The sequence below is a fragment of the Aspergillus piperis genome (genome assembly GCF_003184755.1).
Source record: "Aspergillus piperis CBS 112811 unplaced genomic scaffold BO85scaffold_19, whole genome shotgun sequence".
In the NCBI taxonomy this organism is placed as follows: Eukaryota; Fungi; Ascomycota; class Eurotiomycetes; order Eurotiales; family Aspergillaceae; genus Aspergillus; species Aspergillus piperis.
In genome coordinates this window covers 556,595-573,006 of record NW_020291609.1, presented here as the reverse complement: position 1 = coordinate 573,006, position 16,412 = coordinate 556,595, and the positions used below count along the sequence as shown (strand labels likewise).

General features: G+C 49.8%; 7 protein-coding genes across 7 annotated transcripts; 4 read left to right on the top strand and 3 right to left on the bottom strand.

Moving 5' to 3' along the window:
* Positions 1-161: 161 nt before the first annotated feature.
* On the top strand, positions 162-4,865 carry BO85DRAFT_500580 (ATP-binding cassette transporter; the record flags this gene model as incomplete). The annotated part of the gene is made up of 10 exons (XM_025664133.1): positions 162-335; positions 393-693; positions 757-1,003; positions 1,057-2,113; positions 2,184-2,449; positions 2,510-2,775; positions 2,834-2,889; positions 2,949-3,626; positions 3,703-4,641; positions 4,722-4,865. 10 exons carry the CDS (start codon positions 162-164, stop codon positions 4,863-4,865), a joined length of 4,128 nt encoding a protein of 1,375 aa, XP_025512444.1.
* A 132-nt stretch (positions 4,866-4,997) lies between these two features.
* On the bottom strand, positions 4,998-5,926 carry BO85DRAFT_104727 (uncharacterized protein). Its single transcript, XM_025653806.1, has one exon. The coding sequence runs from the start codon at positions 5,749-5,751 to the stop codon at positions 5,383-5,385; it is 369 nt and encodes a 122-aa protein (XP_025512443.1). The 5' UTR covers positions 5,752-5,926; the 3' UTR covers positions 4,998-5,382.
* Positions 5,927-6,394: 468 nt separating this feature from the next.
* BO85DRAFT_104726 (uncharacterized protein) lies at positions 6,395-8,244 on the bottom strand. The gene is made up of 4 exons (XM_025653805.1): positions 8,188-8,244; positions 7,944-8,133; positions 6,727-7,875; positions 6,395-6,673 (listed from the first exon to the last, which is right to left on the bottom strand). Exons 1-4 carry the CDS (start codon positions 8,227-8,229, stop codon positions 6,591-6,593), a joined length of 1,464 nt encoding a protein of 487 aa, XP_025512442.1. The 5' UTR covers positions 8,230-8,244; the 3' UTR covers positions 6,395-6,590.
* Positions 8,245-9,391: 1,147 nt separating this feature from the next.
* Positions 9,392-11,127, top strand: BO85DRAFT_427587 (phosphatidate phosphatase App1 family protein). Its single transcript, XM_025658162.1, has 2 exons — positions 9,392-10,412; positions 10,472-11,127. Exons 1-2 carry the CDS (start codon positions 9,414-9,416, stop codon positions 11,072-11,074), a joined length of 1,602 nt encoding a protein of 533 aa, XP_025512441.1. The 5' UTR covers positions 9,392-9,413; the 3' UTR covers positions 11,075-11,127.
* A 363-nt stretch (positions 11,128-11,490) lies between these two features.
* BO85DRAFT_379427 (SDR family NAD(P)-dependent oxidoreductase) lies at positions 11,491-13,153 on the top strand (the record flags this gene model as incomplete). Its single annotated transcript, XM_025656340.1, has 12 exons — positions 11,491-11,532; positions 11,667-11,800; positions 11,869-11,941; positions 12,000-12,069; positions 12,127-12,166; positions 12,219-12,244; positions 12,299-12,410; positions 12,472-12,505; positions 12,563-12,665; positions 12,721-12,885; positions 12,934-13,043; positions 13,100-13,153. 12 exons carry the CDS (start codon positions 11,491-11,493, stop codon positions 13,151-13,153), a joined length of 963 nt encoding a protein of 320 aa, XP_025512440.1.
* A 36-nt stretch (positions 13,154-13,189) lies between these two features.
* On the bottom strand, positions 13,190-14,468 carry BO85DRAFT_452394 (HpcH/HpaI aldolase family protein). Its single transcript, XM_025660813.1, has 5 exons — positions 14,399-14,468; positions 14,255-14,335; positions 14,062-14,182; positions 13,881-14,009; positions 13,190-13,787 (listed from the first exon to the last, which is right to left on the bottom strand). The coding sequence occupies exons 2-5, from the start codon at positions 14,320-14,322 to the stop codon at positions 13,317-13,319; spliced, it is 789 nt and encodes a 262-aa protein (XP_025512439.1). The 5' UTR covers positions 14,323-14,335; positions 14,399-14,468; the 3' UTR covers positions 13,190-13,316.
* Positions 14,469-14,985: 517 nt separating this feature from the next.
* BO85DRAFT_452393 (short-chain dehydrogenase/reductase) lies at positions 14,986-16,356 on the top strand. Its single transcript, XM_025660812.1, has one exon. The coding sequence runs from the start codon at positions 15,261-15,263 to the stop codon at positions 16,275-16,277; it is 1,017 nt and encodes a 338-aa protein (XP_025512438.1). The 5' UTR covers positions 14,986-15,260; the 3' UTR covers positions 16,278-16,356.
* Positions 16,357-16,412: the final 56 nt, after the last annotated feature.

Genomic DNA, 16,412 nt, shown 5'->3' with positions numbered 1-16,412 from the left:
CCATAAGGAGCAACCATTACCCCATTTGGTAATCCGGCACATTCTCCTATGCTTCGGTGCTTGAAGGCTTCTTGGGAGCTCCTTTAAAGTCCTAGCAAGATCGCGCCCAAGAGATGACTATAGAGCGTAGCTAAGCACCTTACCAGCTTGATACGTGTATCATGGAGACACTGGGCTGCGAAAATAATGAGTACAATGGAAGTCAAGAGACACATCAGGATGCAGAGATCGATCAACTGGTTGCCAATTTTCTTAATCGCCAGACTACCAGTGAATCAGAACGATTGGGTGGCATCATATTCAAGGAATTGTCAGTCATAGGCGCAGGAGTTGGGGTATGTTTCCGACACATGAAGGTGACAAGAGATTCCATAACACTGACTTGAAACCAGCGCCAACAGATGTCCGATGTTCCCGAAACTCTACGACGTCTAAAATCGCTCGCCAACCCGGTGACCTGGTTTTCGCGAAAGGAAATTCCATCTCGGCCCATTCTGCAGCGTCTGACTGGGACAATCCGCGAAGGAGAAATGTTGATGATTGTGGGACGCCCGGGCAGTGGATGCACCACCGTGCTGAAAGCCTTGTCGAACATGAGGGACGAGTATCTGAGAATGGAGGGTGACGTCTGGTATGGCTCAATGGATGCCTCGACAGCGAGGCGAATTAGGCCCAACCAGGTGGCCTTCGTTGGTATGAGTTTCTCACACCCCAATTGAATCATGCACTAGCTAAGATGGCTATGCACGTTTACAGGGGAGGATGACATCCACTTTCCAACTTTATCTGTCAGCACCACGCTTAGGTTTGCTCTCAATGCCCGGCATTCAAACTCTGATCCGAATAGAGCCTCCAGGATTGAAGAAGACCTACAAAACCTTCTGCAGCTGATGGGTCTTGCTCATGCAGCTCAAGTCCGAATTGGAACGGACCATCTTCGTGGAGTCAGCGGCGGCCAGCGTCGTCGTGTCTCTCTCGCTGAGGCCCTCTGCACGCGTGCAAGGTAGATCATCCAGTACTCCTCACAACAGACAAGAAGCTGATCATGTCCCTTAGTCTGTTCTGCTTTGACAACCCTACTCGGGGGTTGGACTCATCAACTGCCATCCGCTTTCTCACTACCATGCGCAAATACACCACCCGCAGTCGATGCATGACTGCCATGTCTTTATATCAAGCTAGTGATGTTGCAGTATCAATGTTTGACAAGATCTTGGTTCTGAATGATGGCCACGTCGCCTACTATGGCCCGGCGTCATCAGCAAAAGCCTACTTTGAGTCCCTTGGGTTTTACTGCTCCCCAAGGATCTCGGTTTCCGACTTTTTGGCGTCTATGTCAGGGCCTCTGGCAGGTCGGCAAGTTCGGGAAGACCCCCAGCGGCCGGTTCCCGTTCAGCCCGGTGATTTTGAGGCCCGGTTCAGAGAAAGCAGCTTCTACCAGCAGACGGTGCGTGAGGCTGTTGAGCCACCTCAGTCAGCAACAAGTAAAGATTCTAGAGCATCAAAATACGCTCTGCCCTTGTACCGTCAGGTATATGAGTGTACGGTACGCCATTACCAGATCTTTTTGACTGATCGGGCTGCCTGGATTGCTGAGGCAGCCGGGACAATCATCCAAGCTCTGCTTCTAGGCACTCTGTTCCGGAATCAGAGAGCCGTGACAGAAGGGCTTTATACACGTGCATCGGCCCTCTTTTTCTGCGTTTTGATCATGGGGTTGCAGGCTTCTGCTGAATTTGGGAATACCTTTGTCCAACGCCCGATATTGGTCAAGCAGAAGGCGTTGCGATTCTACCGACCCGCGGCCTACGCACTCGGTCAGATCCTCGCCGACGTACCCTGGAAGTTGATCTTCATCTTGTACTCGCTTCCCATCTACTGGATGATTGGCTTCCAGCGTACGGCGGGGAACTTTTTCACATGGCTGGTGTGCCTCTACATGGGCCTAATGGCACTGAGTGTTATGTTTCGAGCCATAGCTGTCTTCACAAATTCCATCACTCGGGCCATTCTCCCCGTTGGGCTCTTACTCAATGTGCTGATCATCTACACGGGGTTTTATATCACACCTCCAGGAATGAAGGTCTGGCTATCATGGATCCGCTACCTTGATGTAAGTTGAAACAGAAGGTCATCGTAAGACTTCCATACAGAATGTGCTAACCTCCTCAATACTTGTATAGCCCATGTACTATATCTTCGAGTCCATCGCCCTCAACGAGATTGGGAGCAATTTATATGCATGCAGCCTGCAGAACATCGTCCCTCGGGGGGCATCATACAATGAAACGAGTCTTCAGGCCTGTGCAGTGTCTGGGTCGGTAGCAGGCCAATTGAATCTTTCCGGAAGACTCTACCTGATGGTCGAGTATAGATTCAACTACTTCCACTTGTGGCGAAATGTTGCCATAAATGCAGCCTTCTTCGTCTTCTTTTCAACTATTGTAACGTAAGTTTCTTTTCCCGAGAATATTCATACTAAGCCATAATGACTCTAGTTATTGTTTAGAATTGGAATGGAGCGATTTCGTCATGCATCTGAGCAAATGGCAACGGTGTTTTACCGCAAGCTGCCATCATGGGCGAACGCCTCACCCACCCGTCCTACGGACATTGAGAAGCCACCGTATGTGACTGACTCCAAAGAACTCAGACCCATCTCCAACGATGAGATCCCTACTATCGGCTGTCTGGACAACACACAAAATGTGTTTGCTTGGCATGAACTGTCACTTGAACTTGACGATGGAAGGAAATTGTTTCACCAAGTTTCAGGTAAGATGTAGTTCTCTGTCCTTATAAAGTATAAGTCTTACAAGGCTCTATGGTACAGGATGGCTTCAACCAGGAAAGATGACTGCGTTAATGGGGATGTCGGGGGCTGGCAAGGTAAGTCGTGCCGATTCTTTCATATATACCCCAAGCTGACAGACCTGCTATACGAGTAGACTACACTCCTTGATACTCTAGCTCAGCGTATCCAAATTGGCCGCATATCTGGCGGACTCTATCTGAATGGGCAGACACTTCCGGCGTCGATGGGGCGGCGTACAGGATTCGTTCACCAGAATGATATCCATCTAGCATCGTCCACAGTGCGCGAAGCACTCCAGCTGAGCGCATGCCTGCGCCGCTCAGAAGCGGTCACCTGGGAAGAGAAGATGCAACACGTGGAATTTCTCATCCGGCTTTTGGAAATAGAAGATATCGCCGAAGCAATCATCGGGGTACCAGGGGCAGGATTGAACCTCGAACAGCGCAAGCGGGTCAGCATAGGGGTTGAGTTAGCTGCGAAGCCAGACATTGTTCTTTTTCTTGATGAGCCCACGTCCGGGTTGGATGGCAATTCAGCACTCTCCATCGTGCAACTGATGCGCAGGCTATCCGATGCCGGGCAGACCATTCTCTGCACGATTCATCAACCCTCTGCGCAGATGATCGAACAGTTTGATAATTTGCTTCTGCTGATTCCAGGTGGGAAAACCATTTATTTCGGTCCGTTAGGATCTCAGTGCCAGACTATAATCGATTACTTCTCTCGGTATACGCGATGCTGCCGGGAAACGGAAAATCCAGCGGACTACATTCTGGAAGTCAGCGGAGAGCCTGACGTAGACTGGTTCAAGGTATGATTCCTCATCCCTACCTCAACGAATTACCCTGCTTTTACGCAGTTCATTTCTCATCTCCCGAACATGATAGACTTGGCAGCAGTCGCCCGAGTATGTCTCCACCCAAAAGCAGCTTCAACACTTCCTTCAACCACGGGAAGGAAATACTTTGTTGTCGTCAGGCTCTGATCGGGCTTATGCGGCCTCCTATCTCGAGCAGATTCGAGTGGTCACCCAACGGGCTTTCACGAATTACTGGCGCGACTCAGACTACGTGTTGGGCAAGTTCCAGCTTAACATCTGGATGGGGCTGATGAACGGGCTCACATTTCTCCAGCTGTCCGACGATCTCACTGACTCCCGCGGACGCATGTTTTCTATCTTCGTCGGAGTGATCACCGGGCCCGTGCTCAGCCTCCAGATCGAACCTCGCTTCATCCTCCTGCGCGATCAATTCCTGGCACGAGAGAATGAGTCGTGTGTATACCACTGGAGCGTCTTTACTATCAGCGCGCTTCTCGTGGAGATCCCGTTCACGCTCTTGGGAGGGCTTGTATACTGGGTTCTGTGGTACTACATGGTCGGATACTTCACCATCTCAACGCGCGCTGGTTATGCTTTTCTCATGTACGAGCTCTACTCATTGTTCGTCGCGAGTATCGCTCAATTAACGGCCGCGTTATTCCCCACCGTGCTGGCCGCACAGGTGGCTACTGGCTTCGTCTGGCTGGTGATAAATACCTTCAATGGACCTCTCTCACCCCCACCTCTGACACCTCGTGGATGGCGCTGGTTCTATAATATCTCACCCCTGTTTTATTTCATTGAGGGGATTGGTACCAACGCCATGCATTCGCTGCAGATTACCTGCCGTGACTCCGAACTGACCACATTCCATGTGCCCGTCGGGGAGACATGTGCCTCGTATGCAGCTGACTTCTTCGCTTCAAGGGATTCCACAGGTTACCTAGTAAACCCAGACGCAACTGAGGAGTGTCACTACTGTGCCTATGCGGATGGTGATCAATATGTAGGTTTTTATTCCCTCCATTTCTGTTCATTTCCATTCGTCCACATAAGAACTGCTAACACCCCCTCTTGGAAATATAGGTCAAGCAATATGCCATGAGCTATTCACAACGGGGTAACAACGTCGGAATCTTCATTGGATTCATTCTTTTCAATTACACGATGGCCGTGTTGGCGACCTATTTGATCTTCATATTCAAATGGCGGAAACAACGGAAGACTTGATTGTTGATCATGTTGGAGTATATTGACTCATTCAATGTTGAGGATAAGGAATTTGATAATTTCCCAACCACCATACAAGTCAGATATCGACTGTTGTTTCTCTGCAATTTCTCTTTCTTTTATCTTGGGTTACTATTCTCTCGAAAGGCACAAGTGGAAGAAACCACCCCCCTTTCGCAACCCCAAAACTCCTTTGGTTTAACATATCATCTTGCTATATTACCATGCGACAGGCGTTGAAATAATCAGCGTCAGTATAACCGGTCACCGCATCTTCAGGCAAGAATAATAACACCGTGGCGACCCAATGCGGAAGATCTGACTCGATTTCACCAAGGATCGCAATCAGTGCGGTGTAGGGACTAATACCGCAATTCAACTCCTTCGCGTCAATATATGCTCGCCGAAAACTGGTAACGTATTGCGCCACAGTAGTGTAGTGAAAGCGCCGCATATCAATGAGCTTGAACCACGTAGCCTTGCATAGGGCGTGGTCTCTCGGATGACATTATAGGCATCATCCGCGTAATTTCTTAGCACACCGAGAGGCCCCCAACTTCGCTCTTATTTTGCGAGAGAGCTGGCGATTCATCCATCTTCGGACAGTGATTGACCAATGGCGCCAGAGTGCAAATCTGTCGTTAGCTTTGTCGGGGCGAGGTAGATCGCTTCGAAGAAGATGCTCCAAGCCGCGACACTTGAGCGTATGCCGAATTTCCCAGTCCCATGTCCGCAAACTGAGCCGTCCTTCTAAGCGCTGAGATACGGCTGGGATCGGGCCCGACAAGGTCGTTGGAATGCAATCCGCTTGGGTGGCAGGTTGTATAGAGGCTAATTTTACGAGTTCCGGTATGTGCCGCAGCGAATAGTATTCTCCCGGGGCCATGTCGACGGACTAGTATACAATCGAGAGATATTTTATGTTTTGAGAATGATTAACTGTGGTTGAACACGGTGTTGAACTTGGCGGAACGCGTCCGGTGACCGACCACTTATCTGGCACCTTTTGGATACGGGGGCGCTAGTGCTCTTTTCCGGTGTCTCAACTGGTTATAGATGATATCCCATCTCAGCAGCGCTAAGCAGCAGAAAGAGAGCGACGTGCCGGGGCGCGACCGACACTCTTCACGTGACCTCGCCTACCCGGGATCACAGCATGAAAATATTCATTCCTTTGGCATTGTTTTCACAATCCATTATTCTGACAGAAATTATATATGCCCCATGTCCGCTCCTCATAATGGATAGAAACAATGCATTTTCCCCATAGACCCAATATTAATGATTTTGGTGATTGCTTATTGATTAGTACTGACAGGGGAAACTCCGGATACCAATATACCAAGGTAGATAGATCATAGCTCCGTCCTCTCCAGCTCCGTTGGGTAGATTCCATCTAACACCTCCTCAACCCCAAAGGGGCGTATATCTGTCTCACATCGCGTGCCTGGTGCTGGAAGCTCCCCAGTTTGAAAATACGTGCGGATGTAATTGTCTGTACACCCCGAACGCGAAGCGAAGGAGCAATGCTACAATGAAGTGCGGTCAGAACATACGTCTCTAAACATGGTCGCAAAGCATATGTGAAGGGATTGGACTTACACCTTCAGCTTGCTGCTCTAATACGACAGACTGTTTGAACAGAGCGGACATGGCGTGGGCGCTGATACTATCGTTAATAGGCCGTAGATGAATGTACAGACAGATAGCAGGGTGGCGAGAGACTTACTCGCCAAGCGGAGTCACTGGGTCCAGAGTATTGCTGACGAAGAGTATAGGTATGGACGTATCCTCAGCCCCGGTAGGTCCTTCTTCGGGTTAGCACTTAGGAGCAGCTAGGTGCAATGAGACTAGAACGAACCTTTGAAGTCCCCCGGTCCACGACCATTCCACCTAGCACATGGCATCAAAAAGTCTGCAAACGTATCCCCCATCCAATGACTGCTCTCAATGGAAGGCCGAAGATACTCATCCCAGTATTCCTCGCGGGTGGTGTTCAGTAGCTTCTGATTTAAGTCCAAGCATACGGTACCAGCAGTCACTTCAACGCGATACGAGTATTGACATGCTTCGCGACACGGAGCATGAGACTGACATTCTGGATCGAGGCAGTGAGTTGGCTGCATTTCCTCGCGTAGCATGCTTTTCCAGCCGGCCATGCTCGTTGTGTTTCGTTGTTCGAGATCTGCTAGGATGGTAGCGAGAGTGGGGAAAAGGTCGACCGGTGCGTACAAGGCGAGTTTTAGGAGACGTCTCACGTCAGAATAGGTGATTATATCTGGGTTTGGATGAGTGGTCCAAACGGGGGACGCTTTCAGGTCAGACAATATATTCTTGAAACGCTGTTGGAGGTCGCTTATTGCGTTTTCATCGTCTTCTCCGTTGGCGGACGGGCTGGCAAAAGCACATCTCGGCTGGCCTGCCTGATGACAGTAGCGGAAGAAACTGTCTAGTATATGATCCGCGTCCCGGAATGATGTCGACAAATCACCGGAGTACCAGCTTACTGCATCTACTACCCCATCCAACACCATCCGGTGGACTTGGTTCGAAAAGAGAGTTGCATAAGTGACACCTAGCAGAGTCCCGTATGAGTAACCCCAGTATTGCAGCTTTGCGTCTGCGTGAGGGTCTGGCTGGAGCAGTTGAGCAATATGATGCAGATCGTGTGCCGTACTCCAGGTATTCATGTACGGACCAATATCAGCACCATCCTTATGGGGATCCGTACACGATGTGGCTAGGGCTTGCATGCGGGCCCAGAGATGATCAGCTGCATGGTCGGAGCTACCTACCAAGCCATGGGCCTGCACGGCCTCGCTCCAGAGGTAAGTAGACAGCAGATCAGGAAAGCACGTCAAGGGAGGGAGGGTATTTCCCACGCCACGGGGGTCAAAGGAGACAATGTCGAAATAGCGAGAGTGCTGTGTATCATCGGAGCTGTTCACGATCCGCTGGATCTCTTTCCCTCGGTCAAGTATTTCCTGCACGCCGGACCCGCCAGGACCACCTGTATTTGTAGTGAGCAAACCGTGGTGGGGGCCAGAATGGTAGCGGTAGTGGCATTTTTGCCCGTACCTGGGTTCACGATTATAGAGCCACCGTAACGCTCGTCGGCAGGGTCTACCTGTGCAGGCAGTTTTATGACGGCCAAGGTGGCCGTTGTAATTTCAGTGGCACTGGCTGACCAGTCTAGAGGAACTTCAAGACGTGCACACTGATAGTCCTGGTAGCAGGGGACGAAGTTCAGGACTGAGCCTGGCGCAGTCTAGTAGAGCGGGTCAGTACGTGAAAAATTTAATGGGGCGGAGGAGATCAGTACGCTACTCCAGGAGAAGTCCACGGCTTGCACCGCAGAAGGCATAATGTATTGGTGTCGCTGGAGAAGGGTGAGTTGAACCAGATAAAATTGATGGTAAGACGACGAGATAGCCGTCGATATAAGTATTGGATGAAGTGAGCGACTTAGCGTCAGCCCGTCGTGGCTGACATGCATGCAGATCGGGGCACCGCCGGCAACCGACACAGCCTCAGCTCGAGGCTAGAACGTGGTTACCTGGACTTGGGAGGTAAGCATACACAGTATCGTTAGTGCAAATCACATAAATGCGACACAATCTATCTATTAGGCAACAATCGAGCGAGGGCAGATTATTGGTAGGTTCCCATGTTGTGCTCCTAACAGGGAGACGATTTCAGAACGTGCACAGAAAAATTGTGTCCTTCTCGACTACATACGCTTATAGAAGCCAGCAGAATTCTATTTTGGTCAAGTTATACTTTTTTCTATTTTTTATTTTCTAATTCAATATTTTTGGGTGAATTTTTTCTTTCTCGTCCTTCTCTCCAATAATAGTTCTCCGCTGCTGGACTCCGGCTTTCGATCGCCATGGGAGAGAGCAATGTGGACACTGGAGCGACAAACCATCGATCGGATCTGCATCCGAACCGACTTAAAATGTACTTTCTTCGTATTTTATTTTGGTAAGAATTCGAATGTTTTGAAGATCACGCAGATTACCACCTGCTGCAAGGTACTGTGATTAAGAACCTGTCGGACTAAACTGACACAAGACAAGGTATGCCATTTCAAGCTACCTATATAATAATAACGCGACGGAGGCGATTAATTCTATCTTGCCAGTATGCTATTCACGATATAACGGTAGTCTCCATGGAAATTACGGCTATTTCTAGTGAACAGTAGTGGAATATTGAAAATCGCGTACCATCTGAGTATGACGCAACGGGGGTGAGCACCGGCAGTGCTCCATGTGGTGGACACGTCTCCAGGACCATGACGCATGAAGACCCTGATCTGTCCCTGATTCAGAAATCTGGTTTGTCGCACGAATATGTTAATTAACTGCGGGTCAGGGTCTTGCCGTCCAGACCCAATGGATGAATCGCTTGTGTGGCCCTGGGGTTCCAGTGATCTGCACGGCTATGACGTCGGTGGGTGTTCTGGTTGTTATTTAACAATAGAGACAGCCATGTTACTCTGATTCCTGCGCCAAAAGGTCTATCCCCACCACTTTGAGAATCAAAATGAGCAGGTCAAGCTTTGCCTGTCAGGCCTTGCTCCAGGCAGCTCTTCTTTCAGTTGTCGCCGCGATCCCAGCGCCCACAGCGTTCGTCAACAATGTCGCTCCGCCCGAGCCCGTCATCACACCTTCGCCGGTTCAGCATCACCCTTCACGAGTTGCTGGTCGAAATATTTTGAGTGACGTCGATTCTGATATTAACAGCATCCTTTCTGGCCTGGGATCCGACCTACCCTCCTGGGTCGCATCGGGTGTGCCCAACTACTTCCAGGGTTTCCCCACTGGAGATGCAGTGGTGAGCTCCTTGGGCTTGAACAGCGCTGAGTTGGCAGCCTTGCCCACCAATGTGTTGAATATCGACCCATATGCCAACTGGACCAACTCGGGCTGGAACGTTCGCTTTCACGGAAATGTCTACAAGCAGCCCAACACCTCCATCTCCGATCTGAATGATTTGGCTGATGTATTCCTCGGCAATACAAGCATATCCGACCTTTCTGAATCCGAGCAGAAACAGGCCCGGAATCTAACAGCCGAAATATTAGTCGTCCAGCAACCTGACGTCGCTGTAAACACGATCCACCTAGAGCCTGCACCGAGTCAGGGATCAAGCGGACAGCCAGGCGGCGGTGGATCCTCTAATACCACTGGCGGCACCCAAGACCTCACTCTGCCCTACAACACCACGGTCGAAGGTGACTTTGACACCTTCGTCCCAATTTCCAGTAACGGCTTGACAGCAGGTAATGAAACTTCGGCGATACAACGACTCAACGTTCACGTGGAGGGCGCAACGATTGGAAACAGCACAGCCTATCTTGTGCCTCCGATCGGGCTCACTGTCGTTTCGGACATCGATGACATCCTACGAGTCACCAAAATCTATGAGCCCGAGCAAGGATTACTCAACTCGTTCGCACGTCCCTTCCGGCCATGGGAGAATATGCCGGACATCTATCGCAATTGGTCGATCAGTCTCCCCAACCTGCACTTTCACTACCTAGTTAGTCTACCAAATGTCCCTTATTGTATTGTTGCTGTGTACTCACCACCACACTACAGACGACGACTCCTGAACAAGTCACCCGAAACTACATGCAGTTCATCTATGACAACTACCCCGGCGGGTCTTTCGACACCCGTCCCCTCAACTTTAGCGACGTCTCCGCCACCCTGTCCATCCGCAAATTTCTGCTGAAAAAGGTGTTTGAGACATTTCCGCAGCGCAAGTTTATCCTCATCGCGGACACCAGCAACAGCGACGTCATGCGTGACTACCCAGAAATGGCGACCGACTTTCCAGGCCAAGTGCAATGTATCTTTCTTCGGAACACTAGCGCCACTGACTCCGGAGACAAATTCCCATACGATACGTCTGGGTTTGAGAAGCTCAACCAGTCGAACTACATGTTCTTCTTGCATCCTGATGACTTGACAAATCTAGACATTGCGAACGGCCAGTGCTACAACACATCCATTCCGCAGAATCTAACGTTCAGTTATCAGGGTTTGCCTTTGGGGCTGGGCGACGAACCCACAGCTGTCAATGGGTCTGCCAATCATACTGCTGAGTCGGCGGCCAGTTTGTCGATGATGGGTGGGTCTGATAGGCAGGGCTTAGTCTTTCTTATTGTCCTGGCTACGGTCTCTTTCATGGTCTTGTAGATATTCATTACGATGTATGAAAAATTACGAAATTATGACTTGATTCTCTTTCCAAAAATCACGTACGGCGGAGGCTCATTCTCTATGTGGGGACTATCACCAGAGTAAACTATCGTAGAATCATCTGCTACTGGATCTTTTGTGTTTGTTTTATTAGAGCTCACTCAAGGTTGCGGCTACTTTTATGTGTCACCCCTAGAATCTACCACGTCCATGACTGGCTGGAGCACGCTTCGGCTGAACTCCGGCGCTTATCTACCCCGCGGCTCACCACGCCCTCGTCGTCACTTATCTGGAAGGTTCAATAATCAACTTCTGTCCATCTATCGTGGTCATTATAAAAACAAGGCAATCACAATAGACTCTTTCGAGGCTACCTAAATCTCTTCACAGCTATCCAATACAACCGCGAAACCATGTCTCTCCAGCTTTCCAACCTGTTCGGTGTCAAGGACAAGGTACGTATGAACCCAATCATGCTAGTAACCATGTCTAATAAAGACATAGATCGTCGTAATCACTGGCGGAGGCACCGGACTCGGCAAAGGCAAGCTAGAATCATAAATTCCGGAGTCTAGGATCTAACTTTGAGTCCATTGCAGCGATCGCGGAGGGCTTTTCTACCAATGGTGCCAAAGTCTACATCACGGGACGTCGTGTTGAAGTCCTTGAGAAGGCTGCGGAAGAACTACGTGGAAGGGCGACACTCGGTGGACAAGTTATACCGTTAGTCGCTTCCCTGGTCTACAATCACCATTGAGGCTGGAATGAAAACTGATGACACATGTCTCTAGAATCAAGGGCGATGTGAGCACAAAAGACGGCTGTGCCCAACTTGTTGAACAAATCAAGCAGAAGGAGGAACATGTACGCAGATGATGGGATCCGATGAGATTAGAAGCATGTGCTAACTAATGTCTCACAGGTTGATGTGCTTATTAGCAATGCTGGTCTGCCTGGGAAGACGGACTATCCTCCTTGGAATCCCAATGATCGTATGGCTACCTGTCTCGTGTATTTTACGGCTGCATTGTTTGCTCATAGATGAATAGCCGACGCTGTTGAAAAGGGGCTGTGGGAAAGTGTCGACGAGTAAGTTTCCGCATTTTTCACTTCGATGAGGTGCAATGCTGATAAAATCAAGCGAGTCCTTTACCACAACCAATAATGGTGTGCATTTCTGTCTATAGAATATCAGAAATAGCTAATGGGTGACGTGGACAGTCAATATCAGTGGAGTCTATTTCACCACTGTGGGATTTCTCCCGCTGCTGCGAAAGTCTTCGGACCCCAGCGTGATTGTGATTGCTTCCTTGGCCGGGATTGCCAACCAGAGGTGAGTTACGCTATTGATATGTCCTATGGAAAGCTAGTTCTGGAAACTAAGATATAAATAGGACCGTGGGAACGGTGACTTATGGTGCTTCGAAAGTAAGTGCTTCCATGAATAATAGTACATCGGGGTCAAACTGCTAACAATCATTCTAGGCTGCAGGTACGCTTAATCGCCGGTCATTCGTTCCTTCTACGCTAGCTAACTCTGTCTCAAAGCTCTTCACGTATCGAAGCTCCTGGCTGGTAGATTTTCTCCGTATGTGTCTATTCTCTGCTTATCCATTGCTGCAACAGACTTGGAACTATGATAGTCTTGATTCCAAATACTCTTCCTAACAACGACATTAGTATGAAAGTCCGCGTTAACTGCATCTGCCCCGGAATTTTCCCCAGCGAGATGACGTTCGCTGATACCACTGGCAGCGCGGAAAACCTCAATCCCGTCTCAGAAGGTGCTGCTAAACGGGCTCCTGCCGGTACGTGACTTGCCCAACACCTTGCATAATGCAGCTCTAATAGAACAGGGCGCCCTGGATATCCCGAAGAGATTGTCGGACCGTGTCTGATGCTGAGTTCCAAAGCCGGGGGCTACATGACCGGAGGCTACCTCTTGGTTGATGGTGGTAGAGCGATGGTATGTATTCCGGCTTCAAATCTAGACATAGGCAGAATGCTAATCCTAGCCAAAAGAGCGCATCCATCAACGATGGAATTCACATGCCAGAGGACACATACGTGTGGTAAACTCGCATGTGTCCAAGACCTCAGCTACAGCTACCACCCAACCCAAGCTCCAACACAGTGATAAGATAGCGATCATATAGAAGAGCCATAATGAAATGATTAGCTATCTCTACTTCAACCTGGTAGTCGAACATTTACATCTCTATCATTACCAGATCCCAAATTACCGCCCCTCCGTAACAGTCCTCAACTCACTCAGCATCCCCGCCCTGAAGACCCCCACATCCGTAATCACCGAAATCATATCGAATCCCTGTTCCGCGCGCACCCGAGAGTCCTTGCCATCCGTACAAAAGATAGCGGCCTTCTTCCCTGCTGCATGTGCAGCCTTCAAAATCCGCTGAATAGCCGCCTCATGCTCCTCCCCGCCCCTCGTAACACCCAACTGCTTCGCCAAATCGAAGGGTCCAATGAACAGAACATCGATGCCTTCCACAGCAGCGATCTTCTCTACATTCTCAAGACCAGCCTTCGACTCAATCTGCACAACCACAATAGTGCCTGTTTGCGAGCCCTCGTCGTACTCTTCACCAGGCGCGACGCCGGGGAATGCGTGCGGTGCGAACATGGGGCCGTAGCCTCGTGTGCCAAGGGGTGGGTACTTGGTCCATTGGACGATTTTGGCGGCTTCAACCTATTTCAAATTGTTAAAAAGCATTCCCTCTGACTTGATCCAGAATCTATTAGGGAATTTGGATAGAATCTATTAGGGAATTTGGATACGCACTTCTGAATGGCACATGGGAGTCATGATTCCGTGAGCACCGGCGTCCAGCGCCCGTTTGATCATCCATTCCTCTGCGCAGGGAACCCGAACGATCGGGCTTACGTCTTCGGAGCCAATGGCGTTGAAAAGCTATTATCGGTTAATCGAAGCACTGCATTGGATAAATCGCAGGTTTACTAACCTCATAGTAATGGCGGTCAGAGATTAATCCGTGCTCGGCGTCTACTAGGACCCAGCTGAATCGGCCTGGGCTGGGGGGCTGGCCGTGCAGGATGGTCTTGGCGACAGCGGCGCTAGGGAGGCTGCATTCATCGAATTGAGGTTAGTTCATTGTGATAGGAAGGGCTAAGAGTACTGGTTGTGGATGAACATACGTGAGCCAGAAACCAAGGGCGGTGGAAGAGCCCCGGAGGGTGGAGGTAATGGCGGTTTCGAAGGGCATAGTGGTAATGATCCTGGGTAGATTGTTAGTACATAATTCCGCTGGGAGTGCTCCAGGCTACAGCAGGCATACGTACCTCGACTATGACTTATTCGGTGTATATTTGAGCTGCGATCAGTATGAAAGGAAGTTGAAGTTCATTTAAATTGGAATCGGTTGTCCGCTTAATAGCTCGGTGTTCTCTGCCCCGCCGGTTAAAGTCCTCGGCTAACCGATCGCATCAACTCCGACCGCAACGGGGTAGTTGACCCCGAAGCATGCATTCATCGTCTTGAAACAACAACAACAACGGAGACCATATAAGTTGCTTGTGATGTCCTTGGGTATATTCAAACTCCTCTATAACTTGTAAACTGTGCATTGATCTTATCTAGGGTATTCAACGTCGTTAAAATGATTTGCCGAGATAACCATAAATGACAAGTCGCATACGTCAGAAAAGAATAAGCTATTGAACTGGCACTGAAAGGGTCTAGTCTGAGGCTCAATAACTCATCGATGTCATTTGCGAGCTAAATGTGTATTATGACCAGGCATCTATGCAGGTGAGTCATGGTGGCCCGTGACGGTTGTAAGAAAACGGGTGCCTGGTACAGGATCATCTGATATCGTATCAAACGAGGCTAAAAGTATCTTTCTTTTCAAACTTATCAATCTAATATCTGTTCACAAAGATTGTCCTTGATTCTGAGCAAACCCGCCCCACTCTTGACATCACCACGTGTATAAAGACCTGCTAGGACCTTAAACCCGGCTTATCACCGCACTTTATCGCGCACTTTTTGACCCAAAGACCGGTATATCCGTTGCTGGTAATGATCTACATGTTGTTCGCGTCTTCCATCATTCCATGATATCACCACCATACCACCTTTATATACCATCCATCTCTGCCCCAATTCATCCTCGGTAATCATCAAATCGAAACAACAATCAAAATGGCGACAATTCTCTACAATCAACTCTTCGTCACCCCCTCTCTCCCACCCCCTCCCTTACCCTTCTACAACCGCACCGTCATCATAACCGGCGCCAACACCGGTCTCGGCCTAGCAGCAGCCCATCACATCGCCTCCGGCCCCATAGGCAAACTCATCCTCGCCGTCCGCAACCTCTCCGCTGGTGAATCTGCCCGTGCCGAGATCCTCAATGCCCATCCCACCTGCGACCCTCAAACCATCGAAGTCTGGCCCCTAGATTTGGCCTCCTACGACTCCGTCCGCGCGTTTGCTACGCGCGCAACGACTACGCTCGACCGTCTTGATATCCTTCTCTGCAACGCGGGTCTCGCGACGTTTCAGTATTCCAAGGCAGAAGGTCATGAGCGCACGATCACGGTCAATGTCATTTCGACGTTTCTGTTAGCGGTGCTACTGGTACCGAAGTTGAGGGAGACGAGGAGGCTATGTCAACAGAAGGGGGAAGAAGGACACACTCCTGTGTTGTCGATAGTGGCGAGCGAGGTCCATGCATTCACGAAATTTCCCGAGAGGAATGCGCCCGCAGAGAAAGGGGTGAGTGTGTTTGAGGCGCTGGATGAGCCGGATCGGTACTATGGGACGATGGCAGAGCGGTACCGCACGTCGAAGTTATTGGATGTGTTGCTGACGAGGGAGTTGGCGGATCGTATCGGGGATGACGATATCGTGGTGAATTGTCTGAATCCGGGACTTTGTCAGTCGCAGTTATCCAGGGAGATGGATAATGTGGTCGTTAGGATTGTATTGCGGTTGTTGGGGAGGACGTTGGAGGTGGGGAGCAGGACGTTGGTGGCGGCTGCAGCAGCGGGAAGGGAAAGTCATGGACAGTATATGTCGAATGGAGTGGTGTGTCCGCGAGAATTATCGTCGTTTGTGACGAGTGAGGAGGGGAAGAGGACGCAGAAAAGGGTGTGGGACGAGTCGAGTGATATGTTGGAGGAGATTCAGCCGGGGATTATGCGGGGGGTGGTATAGTTGTTGTGTGTACGATTAGGACTGGAATGTTTGTATTTGTATACTTATAGTGACCGACTCCACTTAATGATAATCTAATAATAACCATTTTGCTGATGTGACATCTTGATGCGTAGGTTCGCGCATAAGAACAAC